We start from the raw sequence: 16,074 nt of genomic DNA, 5'->3' as shown, positions 1-16,074 counted from the left end.
ATCCACAGTATTGTTTCTATGTGGAAATACCTGAATCCCACCTGGGAATGCTGCGGACCTGTGTCCCACTCCCTCCCCAGCCTACACTCTCAGCTATGGCACTCTCAGCTTTGGTGTCTCACTTTTCTCCCACCGACTCCAACACAGAAACCAAAAGGGGAGAGAAGAGACAGGAATCCCCTGAGGGGAGAGAAATCCCTGGCCATGATTTTCTAAGATGGATACAGCTTTGTGATAATTACAAGACTTGATAATCAAAAGCAGCTCCTAGGAAAGAAATCTTAAAGGTCTAGATAGGTCCTGAGTATAAGTTTGGAATCACCAAACACAAATCTCCGACCAGGCCTCCTCTACCCCTGAATTTGCTCTTGAGGAGGCGGCTTTGCATTGCTGAACATGGACTGCCTGAGGGGCATTTCCCCCTGCACTTGTGGGTGTCACTCACAAAGAAGACAGGAGAGGAAGGGGCTCCCCAGATGCACCTGTGCTCCTGTTTAGACATTGTATTCATAATGCAATGCTGGGAAACAGTCATCCGCTTTGAAATGAAAAATACATATTTTATTATTCTCAATAGCCAAAAGGTAGAAGCAACCAAGTGTCCATCAGCAGATGAATAAATAAACAAAATGTGTATATATATATATACTGGGATATTGTTCAGCCTTATAAAGGAAAGCAATTATGACACATGTTACAACATAGATGAATCTTGAGGATATTATGCTAAGTGAAATAAGCCAGTCACAAAAAGATATTTTATGATTCCACTTATATGAGATATCGAGAGTAATCACATTCATAGAGACAGAAAGTAGAATGGTGGTTGCCAGGGTTTGGGAGTGATGAATTATTATTAAATGGGTACAGAGTTTCAGTTTTGCAAGATGAAGAGTTCTGGGTGGTAGTGATTGCTGCACAGCTATGTGAATGTTCTTAACGCCGCTGCACACATAAAAGCTTTAAGATGGTAAAATTTTATGTGTATTTTACTACAATTTTTAAAAATTAATAAGTAGAATAAAGTACGTATTTATCATACACCTAGGAAATCTGTTCCCCCATCTCCTGTTACACCACCCACCTTTCTCCCAACCCCAATTGGAGGAAAAAGAAGCTTCTGGCACCCCTTCTCCGGTCCCTCCCCTGGAGGACTGCCTACAGGGCTCTTGGTCTGACATTCCTGTGATCTCAGCAACCCGGATAAGTGTAGGGCATGGGCCTGAGAGCTGCCACTGCCAACCAGCATGTGACCCTGTTAATGTCAACAACCAGTTTTGTTCTTGTGCCCAGTGGCTGGGCAGCTGCAGCAGGAAGGGTCTCATGAGTTTCCTGTCTCAAACTGGGAGGCAGGGGGAGGGGCAAGCCTTTAATTCACAGCCTCGGCCTCCTCCTCTCCACTTCTCACTTCCCTGGGTGCAGCTATTCTCTGAGGTATAGTTGAACACTCTTGGGTACAAATATGCTTTCTGTGGACTTCATGAGTAGTTCATGCACTGGCCTCACCTAGCAAACCAGGGACAGTTTAATCAGTCCTTTCCCTTCCTCAGTGACTTCCTCCCTAGTGTTATCAACATCCCAGAAAATGCTGAATCTGGCAAAGGGAAGTTTTGTTAACATTTGAATATGATTCCCAAGCTGCACAACTCCATAGATGAACCCAGGTAGGCATAATACATGTTAAATTATGTGGAAGTATTTGATGATGAAAGTTTGCCTTAATTATTCCCACATTTGATAGCGTGTGGATATTTTTAAGTCCCACAATCAAACTCAGTGACAGGAAATGCTCTACAACATTCTTCTCCTGTTTCATTTGTCTCCTAGACACGTGTTTTTTATGAATTCCTGCAACCTGGAAGTCAAGGATGTGAGGTTCAGTTCCCCCATTCTCTGTGTGTCCAGCTGTCCTGAAGAGCAGCTTAATACCCTGGAAGAGGTCCAGCTCTTTGCAAACACTAGTGGTAGGTACCGAGGGATGGGGTCACTCTTCCTTCTGAGGCTGGGGACCACAGCAGGGTAACTTGTGCAGACCTAGATAACTTGCCCTGCCCTGGCTTTCTCTGCACAACTGGAAATTGTCCTTCCTGTGGGTGCCTCTCCTTGTGTAGAAAGGGCCATAAACATTTTCTCCTGAGCTGTTCAATTTCATTCAGGTTTATCTGGAATTCATCTGAAACCCTAGCTGTTCTCTGCTCACTGCCAGGGACTGGTCTGCTCTAGAGAGCGGGAGGAGACGCAGACATTTAGGGCCCAAAGGCAAGGTCAGATGGAGGTCAGAGAGCTCTGTGCACTTGGCACATCCAGTCCTAGAGAGGCACCCACAGGCTTTGGGTTGAATTGCCGACAGGTATGTTCTTTCATTAAGATGTTTGGGCCATGGATAGTTTCACTGACCAGTGGGATAGCCGTTAAGCTGTTCCAAAAGCATTTGTGTAACTTGCTCTGAGCCTGCTTTTCAGATTTATATTTTAAGCATTAAATAAGCAAAGGAAAGTAAAAAGAAATTCGAGACAACCCACTGCAAATTTCATCTGCCTGTGAAATGGGGTGCCAGAGTTTTAAAAACTGTTTGCAAGGCTGGGTTAAAAATATGAAGGCTATATAATAACTCCTCTTCCTATCGTTTTAGTACCAATCATATAACTTTCAGTTTCGAATTTGGCATTTTGGAGAGAGAAAAAGAGAGGACCTAGCTCAGTCTCAGTTTTGATGCTGATTCTTTTTGTCTTAGGTCACCCAGAGACCTGTTTTCTAAACCTGAATGATTTATTCTGGTTTTTTTTTTCCCAGTTTGGTAAAATGACTATGGTTTCCTTACTGGCTCCCCTAGAAAGATAAGCACAATGTAGGAAGGTGGTACAGTCTGTGTGTCTTCTGCTTCCAGGGTCCTTCCTGTGTGTTTATAGTTTGAATTCCTTCAACTACACCCAGAATCCAAATGCAGACTCGCTGTGCCCCAGGCTACCAGTTCCTCCAAGGTAAAAGCTTCCATACGTTTTCCTTATCCATTAACAAAAGTTATTGGGTACTTGGTGGGAGGCTGTTACTCTTCTGGGTATCACAGAAAGCAGCGCAAAGGAGTTATCCGGTAGAGCCCCTGCCTGCAGGGAGCTTACAGTGTACAGAAGGCCAGGGATAAACAAGGAGGGGCTATTTGCAATATACATATTGGCTTAGGACTATGGATTAGAAACCAGGCTAAATAAGGAGAAAACTCAACAAACAGTAAAAATACACGTAGTCTTCAGATGACAACCCTGGAGCTAGCAAAAAGTACTATATGAATTATTACCAAATGAATGATTTTATAAAGTAGTTGGTGTGTTTTTTCTACTCCAGCTATTTATTATAAAGTAGAAATCATTTACTTTTGCTTTTTTATTGCAACCAGACATTGTTAGTTTTTTTTAGCTCTAGATTTCTCCCTAAGAAACAGGCCTTGGTGGGCAAGGCCAAATGGGTCCACACCTTTCTTCTCAATGAGAATAGAAAACAGGTCCTTCTCAAGAACACCACTCAGTGAACTGCTTTCAGCATCTTATCCATCCCTATCAACTAGGGCAGTACTTGGCACAGAGGAGGTCCCCTGTAATTAAAGTTGTAACGGTGAAGCAGTAGTTGCACTGCCATGGTAAATGGCTCACGTGTGAGCCATTGAGAAGACTAAGGGGAAAAATGCAATTAATAATCATTGCCACCATCAGGATGCTGAGATGTACTGAAGGAGGACTTGGGTTTATTTTGCATTACCATTCTTTTGAAAATTGTACATATGTTTACAGTGAGTAAGACCTCTGTGCAAAATCCCTTCAAGATAATGACAATTTAAGTAGAACCAAGGCATCATGCCAACCCCCTACGATAGTGTTCATCAAACTCGTGACTGGGATTCACAGTAAGACATGTATTACATCACAACCCCAGTATACATACCTTCATACATACAAGAATACAAAACAAGAATTCCCCTTACTGCATATGATTCACACTAATAGTTTCTATTCTATTTCACTTTTTTTAAAAGTGATCTATTTCATAATCTTCTAACAGGTTGCAAATGCAGCTTGAAAAATGCTGAGATAGCAGGTGCTAAAAAATCAGATTTTAACAGAATAGGAGGAAGAATATAGTTAACCATCCTTGTGCCCTTCTTTTCTAAAATAAATACTTTGTGTTATAAGTAATTGAAAGAGGGGAGAATTATTTCCAGAGGAGAATACCATATCATTTTTCTATAATATCTTATTTTTTTAATTCTGATTTTTGTTAGATGTCATAAACATGTCTCAGTGAAACATAACTAAATCCAGGGGAAAAAAACCAAAAATGTTGTAGTAACTTGAAAGAAAATTATTTAACAGGTGGAGAGAAGTTTTCTTTAACTTTGTACCCTTTGACCAACATCTCCCCTTTTCCCTCCCTCTCCTGTGGTGACTACCATTCTGTTCTCTGCTTCTGTGAGATTAACTATTTTAGATTCCACATATAAGTAATGTAGTGCAGTGTTTGTCTTTTGAGAAGGATTTTTTAAAGAACACTATTTGTAACTGGACCTGCAGAAGGAATTGAAAGAGAATAGAATTTTTAAGGCTGTAATTTAACCAGAGTTGGATAAACTCTCCTCTTACTGTAAATGCGATGGTAACTGTAATTCCATGGGAAGCTTATATCTTGATATTGATGATAACAGCAAACATCTATTGAACTCTGATACTTGCCCGGTACTTTTCTAAGCTCTTTACATGTATTAATTTACTTGGACCTCATAAAACCTCTGTGTTGTAGATATTGTTTCAACCCTATTTTACAGCTGAGAAAGCTGATGCAGAGGTAGGTTAAGGTTGCACAAGTGGAAGAGCTGGCATTCAAACCCAAACAGCGTCCATATTTGTTCCTATAACCCAAAACAAACAGTCAGGACTTCGTTGGTTTTATTCTGCCTGGCAAATGGCCTCCTTAGGCCCACACCAAGCTTGGGGCGGGGGGGGGGCGGGGAGGATGGTCCTGTACCCTGTGTCCTCGGGGCACCATCTTTTCTACCACTCAAGCCGATCCTACTCCTTTCACCCCTTAAATGCAGACCTTTCCAACACTAACTTTTAAAGTGAAGACAAAACTGCTGATTGACTGGCTTTTCTTGGATGGAGTTAGGGAGATAGAAATAGGCTCGAGGGCTCCATTTCCTTTTCCTACACAAGCAAGTGGTTGTTTTAAGATGGAAATTATCATATTTATCATGGAAGAGCAGTGCCAAGAGTGAAAAGCTTGAAAACATGAGAAGTGTGGCTATACGGCCAAAGCACATTTTCTAAATACCTCTTTTTGACTAAGCCAATTGTTTCTTCTTTCTGGGTTGGTCATGTGAGGTATAACATACCCTTTTAGAGCAATGACTGAATATCAAGAAGATTTGTATACCTAGGAATGAGCTTCTAAGAGCAGTGAAAAAATACTGCAGAAGATAACAAGCAAGCATATCTTTTTCCTTTTGGTGTTCTGTGTAATATTGTATTTTGAGTCCCCCATATATTTAAAATGTAAAAGGCTTGGGCTTTTCCTTCCAGTAAATTCTGTTTCTAGCCTCTCACATTGGTGCCTGTGCATGTCACTGCATTGTTTGCTTGAATAAATTCCATACAGAGAGTCACCTAAATATACAGTCAGCTCTCCAAATTACTTCCAGCACATCTGAGTGGCTTTGCTGGTGGGGAGAGGAAAAGCAGAAGTGGGGAAGAAACCGCAGTTTGTGGCCAATAGATGCATCCCCTGCCCCAGCTAATGAGGTACTCCCTAGGCAGCTACCTGGTCAACCACCTACCAGCTAGCTGGTCACCAGGGGTGACCCACACTTTACATGCCTCTCTCCATCACTCTCCGGGGTAAGATGGGTCATTCTTTACCAGTACAGGGAAGTTAAATGCCTAAAAAGCACCATGTTTAACAAACTATGTTGACAAAATTAAGGTCTTAGGGAGAATTATGTTTGGGGAAAAATAAAATGACATTGAATCTATATATCTGAACTTATTTTTCAGAAACACTAAATGAAAGTTCAGAAAACATTTTCTTTCAAAACAATTCAGATTCTTTGGTATTAAGACCAAATGGTATTAAGACCATTTTACTGTTTAGTAAAAGCAAAGAAAAAGAAAATAGAGGTTTAGAAGTTGGAAAGCAGGAGGTAAAATTATTACTCTGTAGGTGGTAAGAAAATTAACTGAAAAGCTATAAATGACAAGAAAACTTTGGTGGCAGGGAACAAGATAAATATACTGAAATCTGTAGCATTCATATATTTTTTGAAAAGACTTTTTACCACAGCAAGAAAAAGCACCTACAAAAACACAAAAGTGCCTAGAAATAAATTTAACAAGAAATGTACAAGAGCCACAGGAAGAAAACTTTTCATATATTCCTGAGCTACAAAGAAAGCTTGAACAAATCAGAAGACAGAAATTGTTCTTGACAGTATGACTCAGCATTATAAAAATGTTACTTCTCCCTACGTTATTAAGATGTTATTTCTGCCTAAGTTGAGCTATAGGTTTATCATGATTAAAATAAAAATAATAGCAGGAGTTTTTCAGTAGCTAGATAAGCTGATGTAAGTTTGCAAGGAAAAAAGTTTCTTAAATGGCCAAGAAAAATCTCAAAAAGAAAAACAATGAAGGAAAACCAGCCCTTCCAGTTTTTAAAACAATGCTTAATAATTAAAATGCTGGGTACTAGTTCATATGTAGAAAGATCAGTGAAAGATATTATATAATCCAAGAATAGACCCAAATTCTACAAGAATTTAGTAAATGATAAAAAAAAAATGGCATCTCAAATCAGTGACAAAAAGATGGACTATTCAACATGTAGGTTGGGACAGCTGGGTAGGCATCCAGAGGGAAGAGCTGGATCTATACCTCGTGGCTTATATGGATAAATTCCAAATGGATTAAAGATTTTAACTTATAAAGTGAAACCAGGAAGTACTAGAAGGCATGGGAGAATTCCCTTATAGCCTGGAAGTAAGGAAGGCTTCTAACCATGACTTAAAACTCAGGAGACATAAAATTAAAAATTCATTGACTACATTAAAAACAAGTATTTCTGCATGACAAAACACTAGAAGCAAAATTAACAGGCAAATAAGTTGTTATTCACATAAAAAAGATTAATCTCTAATTTATGAAAGGTCTTACTAGTCAACTTTTAAAAGACCAATATCTCAATATAAAAATGAAACAAGAATATGAATAGATGCTGCAGAGAAAAAGCACAATATTTTTTAAAGATACTAAAAAAGAATGAACTTCCCTCACGATAGGGGAAATTCCATTTAAGACTCTAATGTTTTCACCCCATAGACTGGCAACATATTAAAAAAACACCCTTGGCAAGAGTGTAGGGAAATAGGCACTTCCATACAATGCTGAGGCAGGATCCTAAGGAGGGTAATTCATCAATATTCATCAGTCATGAAGGTACATACATTCATTAATTTTTTATTGAAGTATGGTTGATTTACAATATTGTGTTAGGGGACTTCCCTGTTGGCAGAGTAGTTAAGAATCCACCTGCCAATGCAGGGGACACGGGTTCGAGCCCTGGCCTGGGAAGATCCCACGTGCCGCGGAGCAACTAAGCCCATGCGCCACAACAACTGAGCCTGTGCTCCAGAGCCTGCGGACCACAACTAATGAAGCCCGCTAGCCTAGAGCCCATGCTCCACAACAAGAGAAGCCACCACAATGAGAAGCCCGCACACCGCAACGAGGAGTAGCCCCCGCTCACTGCAACTAGAGAAAGCCCACATGCAGCAATGAAGACCCGATGCAGCCAAAAATTAATTAATTAATTAATTAATTTTTAAAGAACTCTTAAAAAAAACAATATTGTGTTAGTTTCGGGTGTACAGTGTAGTGATTCAGTTATTTTTTTCTGATTATATTGATTATATGTTGTTATAAGATATTAAATATAATTCCCTGTGCTATACAGTAAATCTTTGTTGCTTATCTATTTTATGTATAGTAGCTTGTATCTGTTAATCCTATACTCCCTTTCTCTCCCCTTTGGTAACCTCAAGTTTGTTTTCTATGTCTATGAGTCTGTTTCTGTTTTGTATATAGATTCATCTGTATTATAATACTTTTTAGATTCCACATTATAAGTGATATCATATAGTATTTGTCTTTGGCTTACTTCACTAAGTATAATATTTTCTAGGTCCCTCCATGTTGCTGCAAATGGCAGTATTTCATTCTTCTTTATGGCTGAGTAATATTCCATTGTAGGTATATACCATATCTTCTTTATCCATTCATCTGTTGATGGAGATTTTAGGTTGCTTCCCTGTCCTGGTTATTATAAGTAGTGCTGCTATGTACACTGGTGTGCATGTACCTTTTTGAATTAGAGTTTTCATTTTTTCTGGTATATACACAGGAGTGGGATTGCTGGATCATATGGTAGCTCTAATTCTAGTTTTTTAAAGGAACCTCCATACTGTTTTCCCTAGTGGCTACACCAATTTACATTCCCACCAACAGTGTACAAGTGTTCTCTTTTCTCCACACCCTTTCCAGCATTTATTATTTGTAGACTTTTGATGACGGCACTTCCAACTGGTGCGAGGTGATACCTCACTGTGGTTTTGATTTGCATTTCTCTAATAATTAGCGATGTTGAGCATCTTTTCATGTGCTTGTTGGCCATCTGCATTTCCTCATTGGAAAAATGTCTGTTGAGTTCTTTGCCCATTTTTTAATCAAATTGTTTATCTTTTCAGTATTGAGTTATATGAGATATTGGTATATTTTGGATATTGACCCCTTGTCAGTCTCATCATTTGCAAATATTTTCTCCGAATCCATAGGTTGTCTTTTCATTTTGTTGATGGTTTCCTTTCCTGTGCAAAAGCATTTAAGTTTAATTAGGTCCCATTTGTTTATTTTTGCTTTTGTTTCCTTTGCTCTAGGAGACATATGCAAAAAAATATTGCTACAATTTATGTCAAAGAGTGTTCTGTCTATGTTTTCCTCTGGGAGTTTTTTCGTATCTGGTCTTACATTTAGGTTTTTAATCCATTTTGAGTTTATTTTTGTATATGGTGTTAGAGAGTGTTCTAATTTTATTCTTTTACAAGTAACTCCACTTTTCCCAGCACCACTTATTGAAGAGACTGTCTTTTCTCCATTGCATGTTCTTGCATCCTTTGTCATAGATTAATTGACCATAAGTGTGTGGGTTTATTTCTGGGCTCTGTATCCTGTTCCATTGATCTATATGTCTGCTTTTGTGCCAGTACCATGCTGTTTTGATTACCGTAGCTTTGTAGCATTGTCTGAAGTCTGGAAGGGTTGTGCCTCTAGCTTTGTTCTTTTTTCTCAGTATTGCTTTGGCAATATGGGGTCTTTTGTGGTTCCATATACATTTTAGGATTATTTGTTCTAGTTCTGTGAAAAATGTCATGGGTATTTTGATAGGGATTGCATTAAGTCTGTAGGTTGCCTTGGGTAATATGGCCATTTTAACAATATTACTTCTCCCAATCCAAGAGCATGGGGTGTCTTTCCATTTCTTTGAATCTTCTTCAGTTTCTTTTTCAATGTTTTATAGTTTTCAGCATATAGTCTTTCACCTCTTTGGTTAATTTTATTCCTATGTGTTTTTTTTTTTAATGAGATTTTAAATGGGACTTTTTTTAAATTTTTGATATTTTGTTATTAGTGTAAAGAAATACAACAGATTTCTGTATACTAATTTTGTATCCTACTACCTTGCTGAATTCATTTATTAGTTCTAGTAGTTTTTGTGTGGAAACTTTAGGGTTCTCTACATAGATTATCATGTCATCTGCAAATAGTGACAGTTTTACCTCTTCCCTTCCAATTGGATACCATTTATTTCTTTTTCTTGTCTGATTGCTGTGACTAAGACTTCCAATACTATGTGGAATAGAAGTGGTGAAAGCGGGCATCCTTGTCTTTTTCCTGAATTTAGTGGGAAGGCGTTTGTTTTTCACTGTTGAGTATTGTGTTGGCTATGGATTTGTCATAAATGGCTTTTATTATATTGAGATATGTCCCCTTTATACCCACTTTGGTGAGTGTTTTTATCATGAATGAATGTTGAATTTTGTCAAATTTTTTTGCATCTATTGAAATGATTATGTGGTTTTTGTCTTTTGTTAATGTGGTGAATCACATTGATCGATTTGTATATGTTGAACCTTTCTTGCAACCGTGCAATTAATCCGACTTGATCATGGTGTATGATCTTTTTTATGTATAGATGGATTTGGTTTGCTAATATTTTGTTGAGATTTTTGCATCTATATTCATCAAAGAAATTGGCCTGTAATTTTCTTTTTTGGTAGTGTCTTTGTCTGGTTTTGGCATCAGCGTGATGGTAGCCTCATAGAATGAATTTGTGAGTGTTCCTCTCTCTTCAACTTTTTAGAATTGTTTGAGAAGGATGGATATAAGTTCATCTTTACATGTTTGTTAAGATTCCCCAGTGAAGCTGTCTGGTCCTAGACTTTTGTTTGTAGGGAGTTTTTTTTTTTTTTTTTTTTTAATTACACATTCTATTTCACTTCTAGTAATGTCTGTTCAAATTATCTGTTTCTTCTTGACTCAGCCTTGGCAGGCTGTACGTTTCTAGAAACTTTACCATTTCTTCTAGGTTGTCCAATTTGTTGGCATATAACTGTTCATAGTATTTTCTAATGTTTTAATATTTCTGTGGTATAAGTTATTTCTTCTCTTTCGTTTCTTGTTTTGTTTATTTGGATCCTCTCTCTTTTCCTGTTGGTGAGCCTGGCTAGAGGTTTGTTGATTTTGTTTATCTTTTAAAAAAACTAGCTCTTGGTTTTATTGATCTTTTCAATTTTTTTATCTCTATTTTATGTATTTCCTCTCTGATCTTTATTGTTTCCTTCCTTCTGCTGACTTTGGGTTTTGTTTGTTCTTTTTCTAATTCTTTGGGTGACCGGTTAGGTCGTTTATTTGAGATTTTTCTTGTTTCTTGAAGAAGGCCTGTATCACTGTGAACTTCCCTGTTAGAACTGCTTTTACTGCATCCCATAGATTTTGTAAGGTTATATTTTCATTTTCATTTGTCTCAAGGTATTTTCCAATTTCTTCTTTGATTTCATCATGGCCCATTTTTTTTTTGTTTGTTTTTTTGGTTTTTTTTTTAGTAGGATGTTTAGTATTTTCCTCTTTTTCTTTCTGTGGTGGATTTCTAGTTTCATACTCTTGTGGTCAGAAAAGATGCTTGAAATAATTTCTATCCTCTTAAATTTGTTGAGGCTTGTTTTGTGACCTAGTATGTGGTGTACCCTGGAGAACATTCCATGTGCGCTTGAAAAGAACGTGTATTATGGTTTTTTTGGATGTAGTGTCCTGTAGATATCAGTTAGTTACAACTGGTTTATTGTGTCATTTAGGACCTCTGTTGCCTTATTGATTTTCTGTCTGGATGATCTGTCCATTGATGTCAGTGGGGTGTTAAAGTCTCCTACTATTATTGTATTCTTGTCCATTTCTCCCTTTATGCTTGTTAGTATTTGCTTTATGTATTTAGGAGGTCCCATACTGGGTACATAATATTAAAGAGTGTAATATCCTCTTCTTGTATTGAACCCTTTATCATTATTTAATGTCCTTCTTTGTCTTTCTTTATGGCCTTTGTTTTAAAGCCTATTTTGTCTGATATGAGTATTGCTACCCCTGCTTTCTTCTTGTTTCTATTTACATCAAATATATTTTTCTAGACCCTCATTTTTAGTCTGTGAGTGTCTTTTGCCCTGAAGTGAGTCTCTTGCAGGCAGCATATTGTAGTTTCTTATTTCTTTTATTCAATCAGTGCTATGTCTTTTGAGTGGAGCATTTGGTCCATTGACATTTAAAGTAATAATTGATAGGTATGTATTTATTGCCACTTTAATCCTTGTTTTCCAGTTGTTCTGTAGTTCTTCTTCATTCATTTCTTCTTTTTGTTTTTCCTTTTGTGATTTGATGACTTTCTTTTGTAGTATGCTTGAGTTCCTTTCTTTTTTGTTTTTTGTGAATCTATTCTGTTTTTGATCTGTAGTTACCATGAAGTTCAAGCATGTTGACCCACAGCTATATCTATTTACTTGCTTTAAACTAATAGTCATTCAAGGTCAAACACATTCTAAAAGATCTACATTTTTATACTCCCCCGCCCTCACATTTTGTGCTTTTGATGTCATATTTTACATCTTCATGCTTATCCTTTTACTATTTATTGTAATTACAATTGCTTTTACAGTTTTTTAATCTATGTACTGGCTTATTTAAGTAATCTTTAACCCTTTTATATATTTGCCTTTTCTATTATGATTTTCCCTTTCCTATAAATTCTTGCGGCTTTTCTATTTAGAGAAGACCCTTCAATGTTTCTTTTAGGGTAGGTTTAGTATTGCTGAATGATTTTTGTTTTTGCCTGTCTGGGAAATCTTTGTCTCTCCTTCTATTCTAAATAATAATCATGCTGGGTGGAGCATCCTAGGTTTTCCCCTTTCAAGACTTTGAATATATCTTGCCACTCCCTTCAGGTCCTGCAAAGTTTCTGCAGAGAAATCAGCTGATAGCCTTATGGGGGTTCCCTTGTAACTGACTCTTTGTTTTTCTCTTGCTGCCTTTAGAATCCTCTCTTTAACTTTTGCCATCTTAATTATGATATGTCTTGGTGTGGGTCTGTTTGGGTTCATATTGTTTGGGACCCTCTGTGCTTCCTGCATCTGGATATATGATTCGTTCTTAAGGTTTGGGAAGTTTTCAGCCATAATTTCTTCAAATACAGTTTCAATCCCCCCTACCTTCTCCTTCTGGAATGCCTATTATGTGTAGGTTGGCACATTTTATATTATCCCATAGATCTCGTATGTTGCTTTCATTTGTTTTCATTTGTCTTTCTATCTGCTGTTCTGATTGGTGATTTCCATTATTCTATCTTCCAGTCACTTATTCATTCTTCTGTGTCATTTATTCTGCTATTAATTGCTTCTAGATTGGTTTTTATCTTGGCAGTTGAATTGTCTCTTTTTGATTGGTTCATCTTTATAGTTTCTAGCTCCTTGTTACAGTGATCTGCATTTCTATCAATAATCTTTCTTAATTCAGTTATCATTTTTATTGCCAACTTTTTTAACTTGGGGTATAGTGGATTGGAGAGGTCTGTTTCATTGTTTGTTCTTTCAGGGGATTTTTATTTTTCATTTAGTTGGGAGTAGTTCCTTTGCCTTTTCATTTTATTTAACTTTCTGTTTTTATAAATTTAGGAGACACAATTATCTACTGTGGTCTTGAAGGGGTGTTTTTATTTGGGAGCATCTCTGTGTAGACTGTGCTTGTCCAATGTCTTTGGTGCAAGTTGCTGGTTTGGGTATGGCTGCCATCCAGGTCTTTCCTCAGAGTTTGCTGGCCATTATCCCCTTGATAGGAGGTGTAGTTTGTGTTGTAGTTTCTAGACCCTGTGCAGGATATGAGGTGGGGCTTCCCTTCTGCTCTGTGGCTGTTGTCACCCTGTCAGGGGCAGGGTCTGCTCCCCAGTTGTTGGATTAGAAGCCCTGAAGGTCAGGTTCAGTCAGGCTCTATTGCCCTTGAGTGCGTGCCCCACCCCTAGGGAGGTGAATACTAAAGCAAGTGAGGCCCGTGCAGTCACAGAGGACCTGTGGGCCCCCATGGCTCTGCTTAGAAGCAGCCCAAGATCGCATCCCTTTCTCTGTTGTGTTCATCCCAGATCTAGTGCAAGGCTGTGGTGTGGAGTGGGCTGGGGCTGCAGGTCAGGATGTTGTGGTTGCAGGAGTTTAGGTGGCTGTGCTCCCGCCTGCCATCTATGCTGCTTCGGTGCCAGTTTTCTACCAGGACCTGTCTGCCCCAGGTCTAGGGCTAAGCTGTGGTGTGAAGTGGACTTAGCTGGGGCGCTCTCACTGGGAGATAATCTGCTACTCCTGAATGCACTGACAGTGGCCATCACCGCCCCACCCGGACCGCATTCCAGGCCCTCTGGGCTGTCTCTGTGGAGCTAGATGAGTTCCCAGGGCCTGTCTGCCCGAGATTCAGCCCTTAGCCTCTGTGTGCTCTTGTGGCACCTCCCTGTGCTCACCCTGACAGTGGCCACTATGGCTCCACTCGCCCCATCCATGCGCAATGGCCTCTGTGGCTTCACCTGGATCACACCCCAGGTGACCTGGTCTGGTTCTGCATAGCTAAACTGAATCTTTGCCCTGATCTCTCAGCAGGCTGTGGTGTGGAGTGAGCAGAGACAGGGTGTTTGCCCCTTCTGGTTAAGAAGTGCGACGAGGCAGCAGCCGCCCGTGCATGGCTCTCTCCACCCTGATTGTCAGCAAGACAGCAGTCACACACTCCTTGCAAGCAGAGTCTAGGCTTCTCTAGCCCTTCTGTCTGTCACAGCAGATTTTCCAGCAGGAAAGGGGGCTTGTCTTCTCCACACAGGAGCCCAGGACTCGGATGCCCAGATTGTGGCTTGACCTGCTTGCTTCTCAGGGTCACAGGTCCCAACCCAGTGCCTTTTTTGTCCTAACTGGTTATGTAGAAATCTTTCTTGCAGCCTTGGTGGTATAGGAGTTCTTCTGCTGGTTTCCGGTTAGTTCTCCATGAGAATTGCTCCACATGTAGATATATTTTTGATGTGTTTGTGCGGGGAGGTGAGCTCCACATTCTCCTGCCCCGCCATCTTGATCCCCCTCCCTACATTCATCGCTTTTTAATCAAGCATTTCTACTTCTAGGAATTTAATCTTCAGGTATACCTGTACCAGTGTGAAATGACATTTGTATAAGGTTATTCACTGCAGCATTTATAATAGCAAAATAATTAAAGCAATCTAAATGGCTTTCAATAGAGGGCTGCTTAAATAAATAATGGTATATCACTTAATGTAACACTATTTAGCTCTTTTTTTTTTTAATAAGAGACTAGCAAGCTGGGAATAGCTGAGAACTTTCTCAGTCTGATAAAGGGCATCTATGAGAAATCTATAGTTAATATTATACATAATGGTGAACTATAAAATGCTTTCCACCTAAAATTAGAAACAAGGCAAGGATATATGCTCTTACCACTTCTACTCACCAGTGTAATAGAGGTCCTAGGAATTGCAATAAAGTAAGGGAAAAAAATAGATTGGAAGAGGCAAAACCATCTTTATTAATAGATGACCTAATTGTTTACATAGAAAATCCAAAGAAATCTACAAAATAATTACTTAGTGAATTTAGCAAATCTGCAAACTACAAAGTCAAGTTACATTTCTACGTATTAGCAGCAAACAATTAGGAAATAATTTTGAAGTCCATCTTCAGAACTATCAAAAAAGTATAGAATAACTAGGAATATATTTAACAGAAGACATGTAAGCCCTCAACTGAAAACTTTGATAAGACATTGCTGAGAGAAATTAAAGAACACCTAAATAAGTAGAGAAATATACCTAATTCATGAATTGGAAGTTTTAATATTGTTAGGATGTCTCTTCTCCCTAAATTGTTCTATAGATTCAACACAGTGCCCCAATATAATTTTTGTAGAAATTGACAAGTTTATTCTAAAAAATATAGAAAATGCTAAAGACATAGGTTCACACACACACACAAAAAAAAACTTGAAGAAGAGCCAAGTTAGAGAGCTCATAACACCTGATTTCAAAAGTTATTATAAAATTACAGTGATTAAGACAGTGTGGTATTGGAATGAGGATAGACAGATAAGTGGATCAGAATAGAGAGGCCAGAAATAGAGTAACATATACATGGCCAATTGATTTTTAATGAAAGTGGCAAGGCAATTTCATGGGGAGAAGAAGCCTTTTCAACAAATGGTGCTAAAATAAGTGGAAAGACACGGGGGAAAATGACTTGGTCATTTTGATTGAGGACTCTTACCTTATACCACATACAAAAACTAGTTTTAGATAGATCCTAGACCTAAACCTAAGAAGCTAAAGCTATAAAGCTTCTAGAAGAAAAATAGAAGAATATCTTTGCCGCCTTGAAGAAGGCAAAAATTTGAGAGGGCACACAAAGCA

General features: G+C 38.5%; 1 protein-coding gene across 4 annotated transcripts in view; it reads left to right on the top strand.

Annotated features, from left to right (window-relative positions):
- Positions 1 to 16,074, top strand: part of SLC44A3 (solute carrier family 44 member 3) — an 82,294-nt gene that overhangs the window by 4,625 nt on the left and 61,595 nt on the right. For all 4 annotated transcript variants that reach the window (XM_082384426.1, XM_082384425.1, XM_082384427.1 and 1 more), the window contains exons 4-5: positions 1,828 to 1,964; positions 2,888 to 2,981. In XM_082384426.1, the coding sequence (XP_082240552.1) occupies positions 1,828 to 1,964; positions 2,888 to 2,981 (231 nt within the window). The remainder of the gene's footprint in view (positions 1 to 1,827; positions 1,965 to 2,887; positions 2,982 to 16,074) is intronic.

The sequence above is a fragment of the Balaenoptera borealis genome, assembly GCF_965194805.1.
Source record: "Balaenoptera borealis genome assembly, chromosome: 1".
Lineage (NCBI taxonomy): Eukaryota > Metazoa > Chordata > Mammalia > Artiodactyla > Balaenopteridae > Balaenoptera > Balaenoptera borealis.
This window is presented reverse-complemented; position numbering and strand designations above follow the sequence as displayed.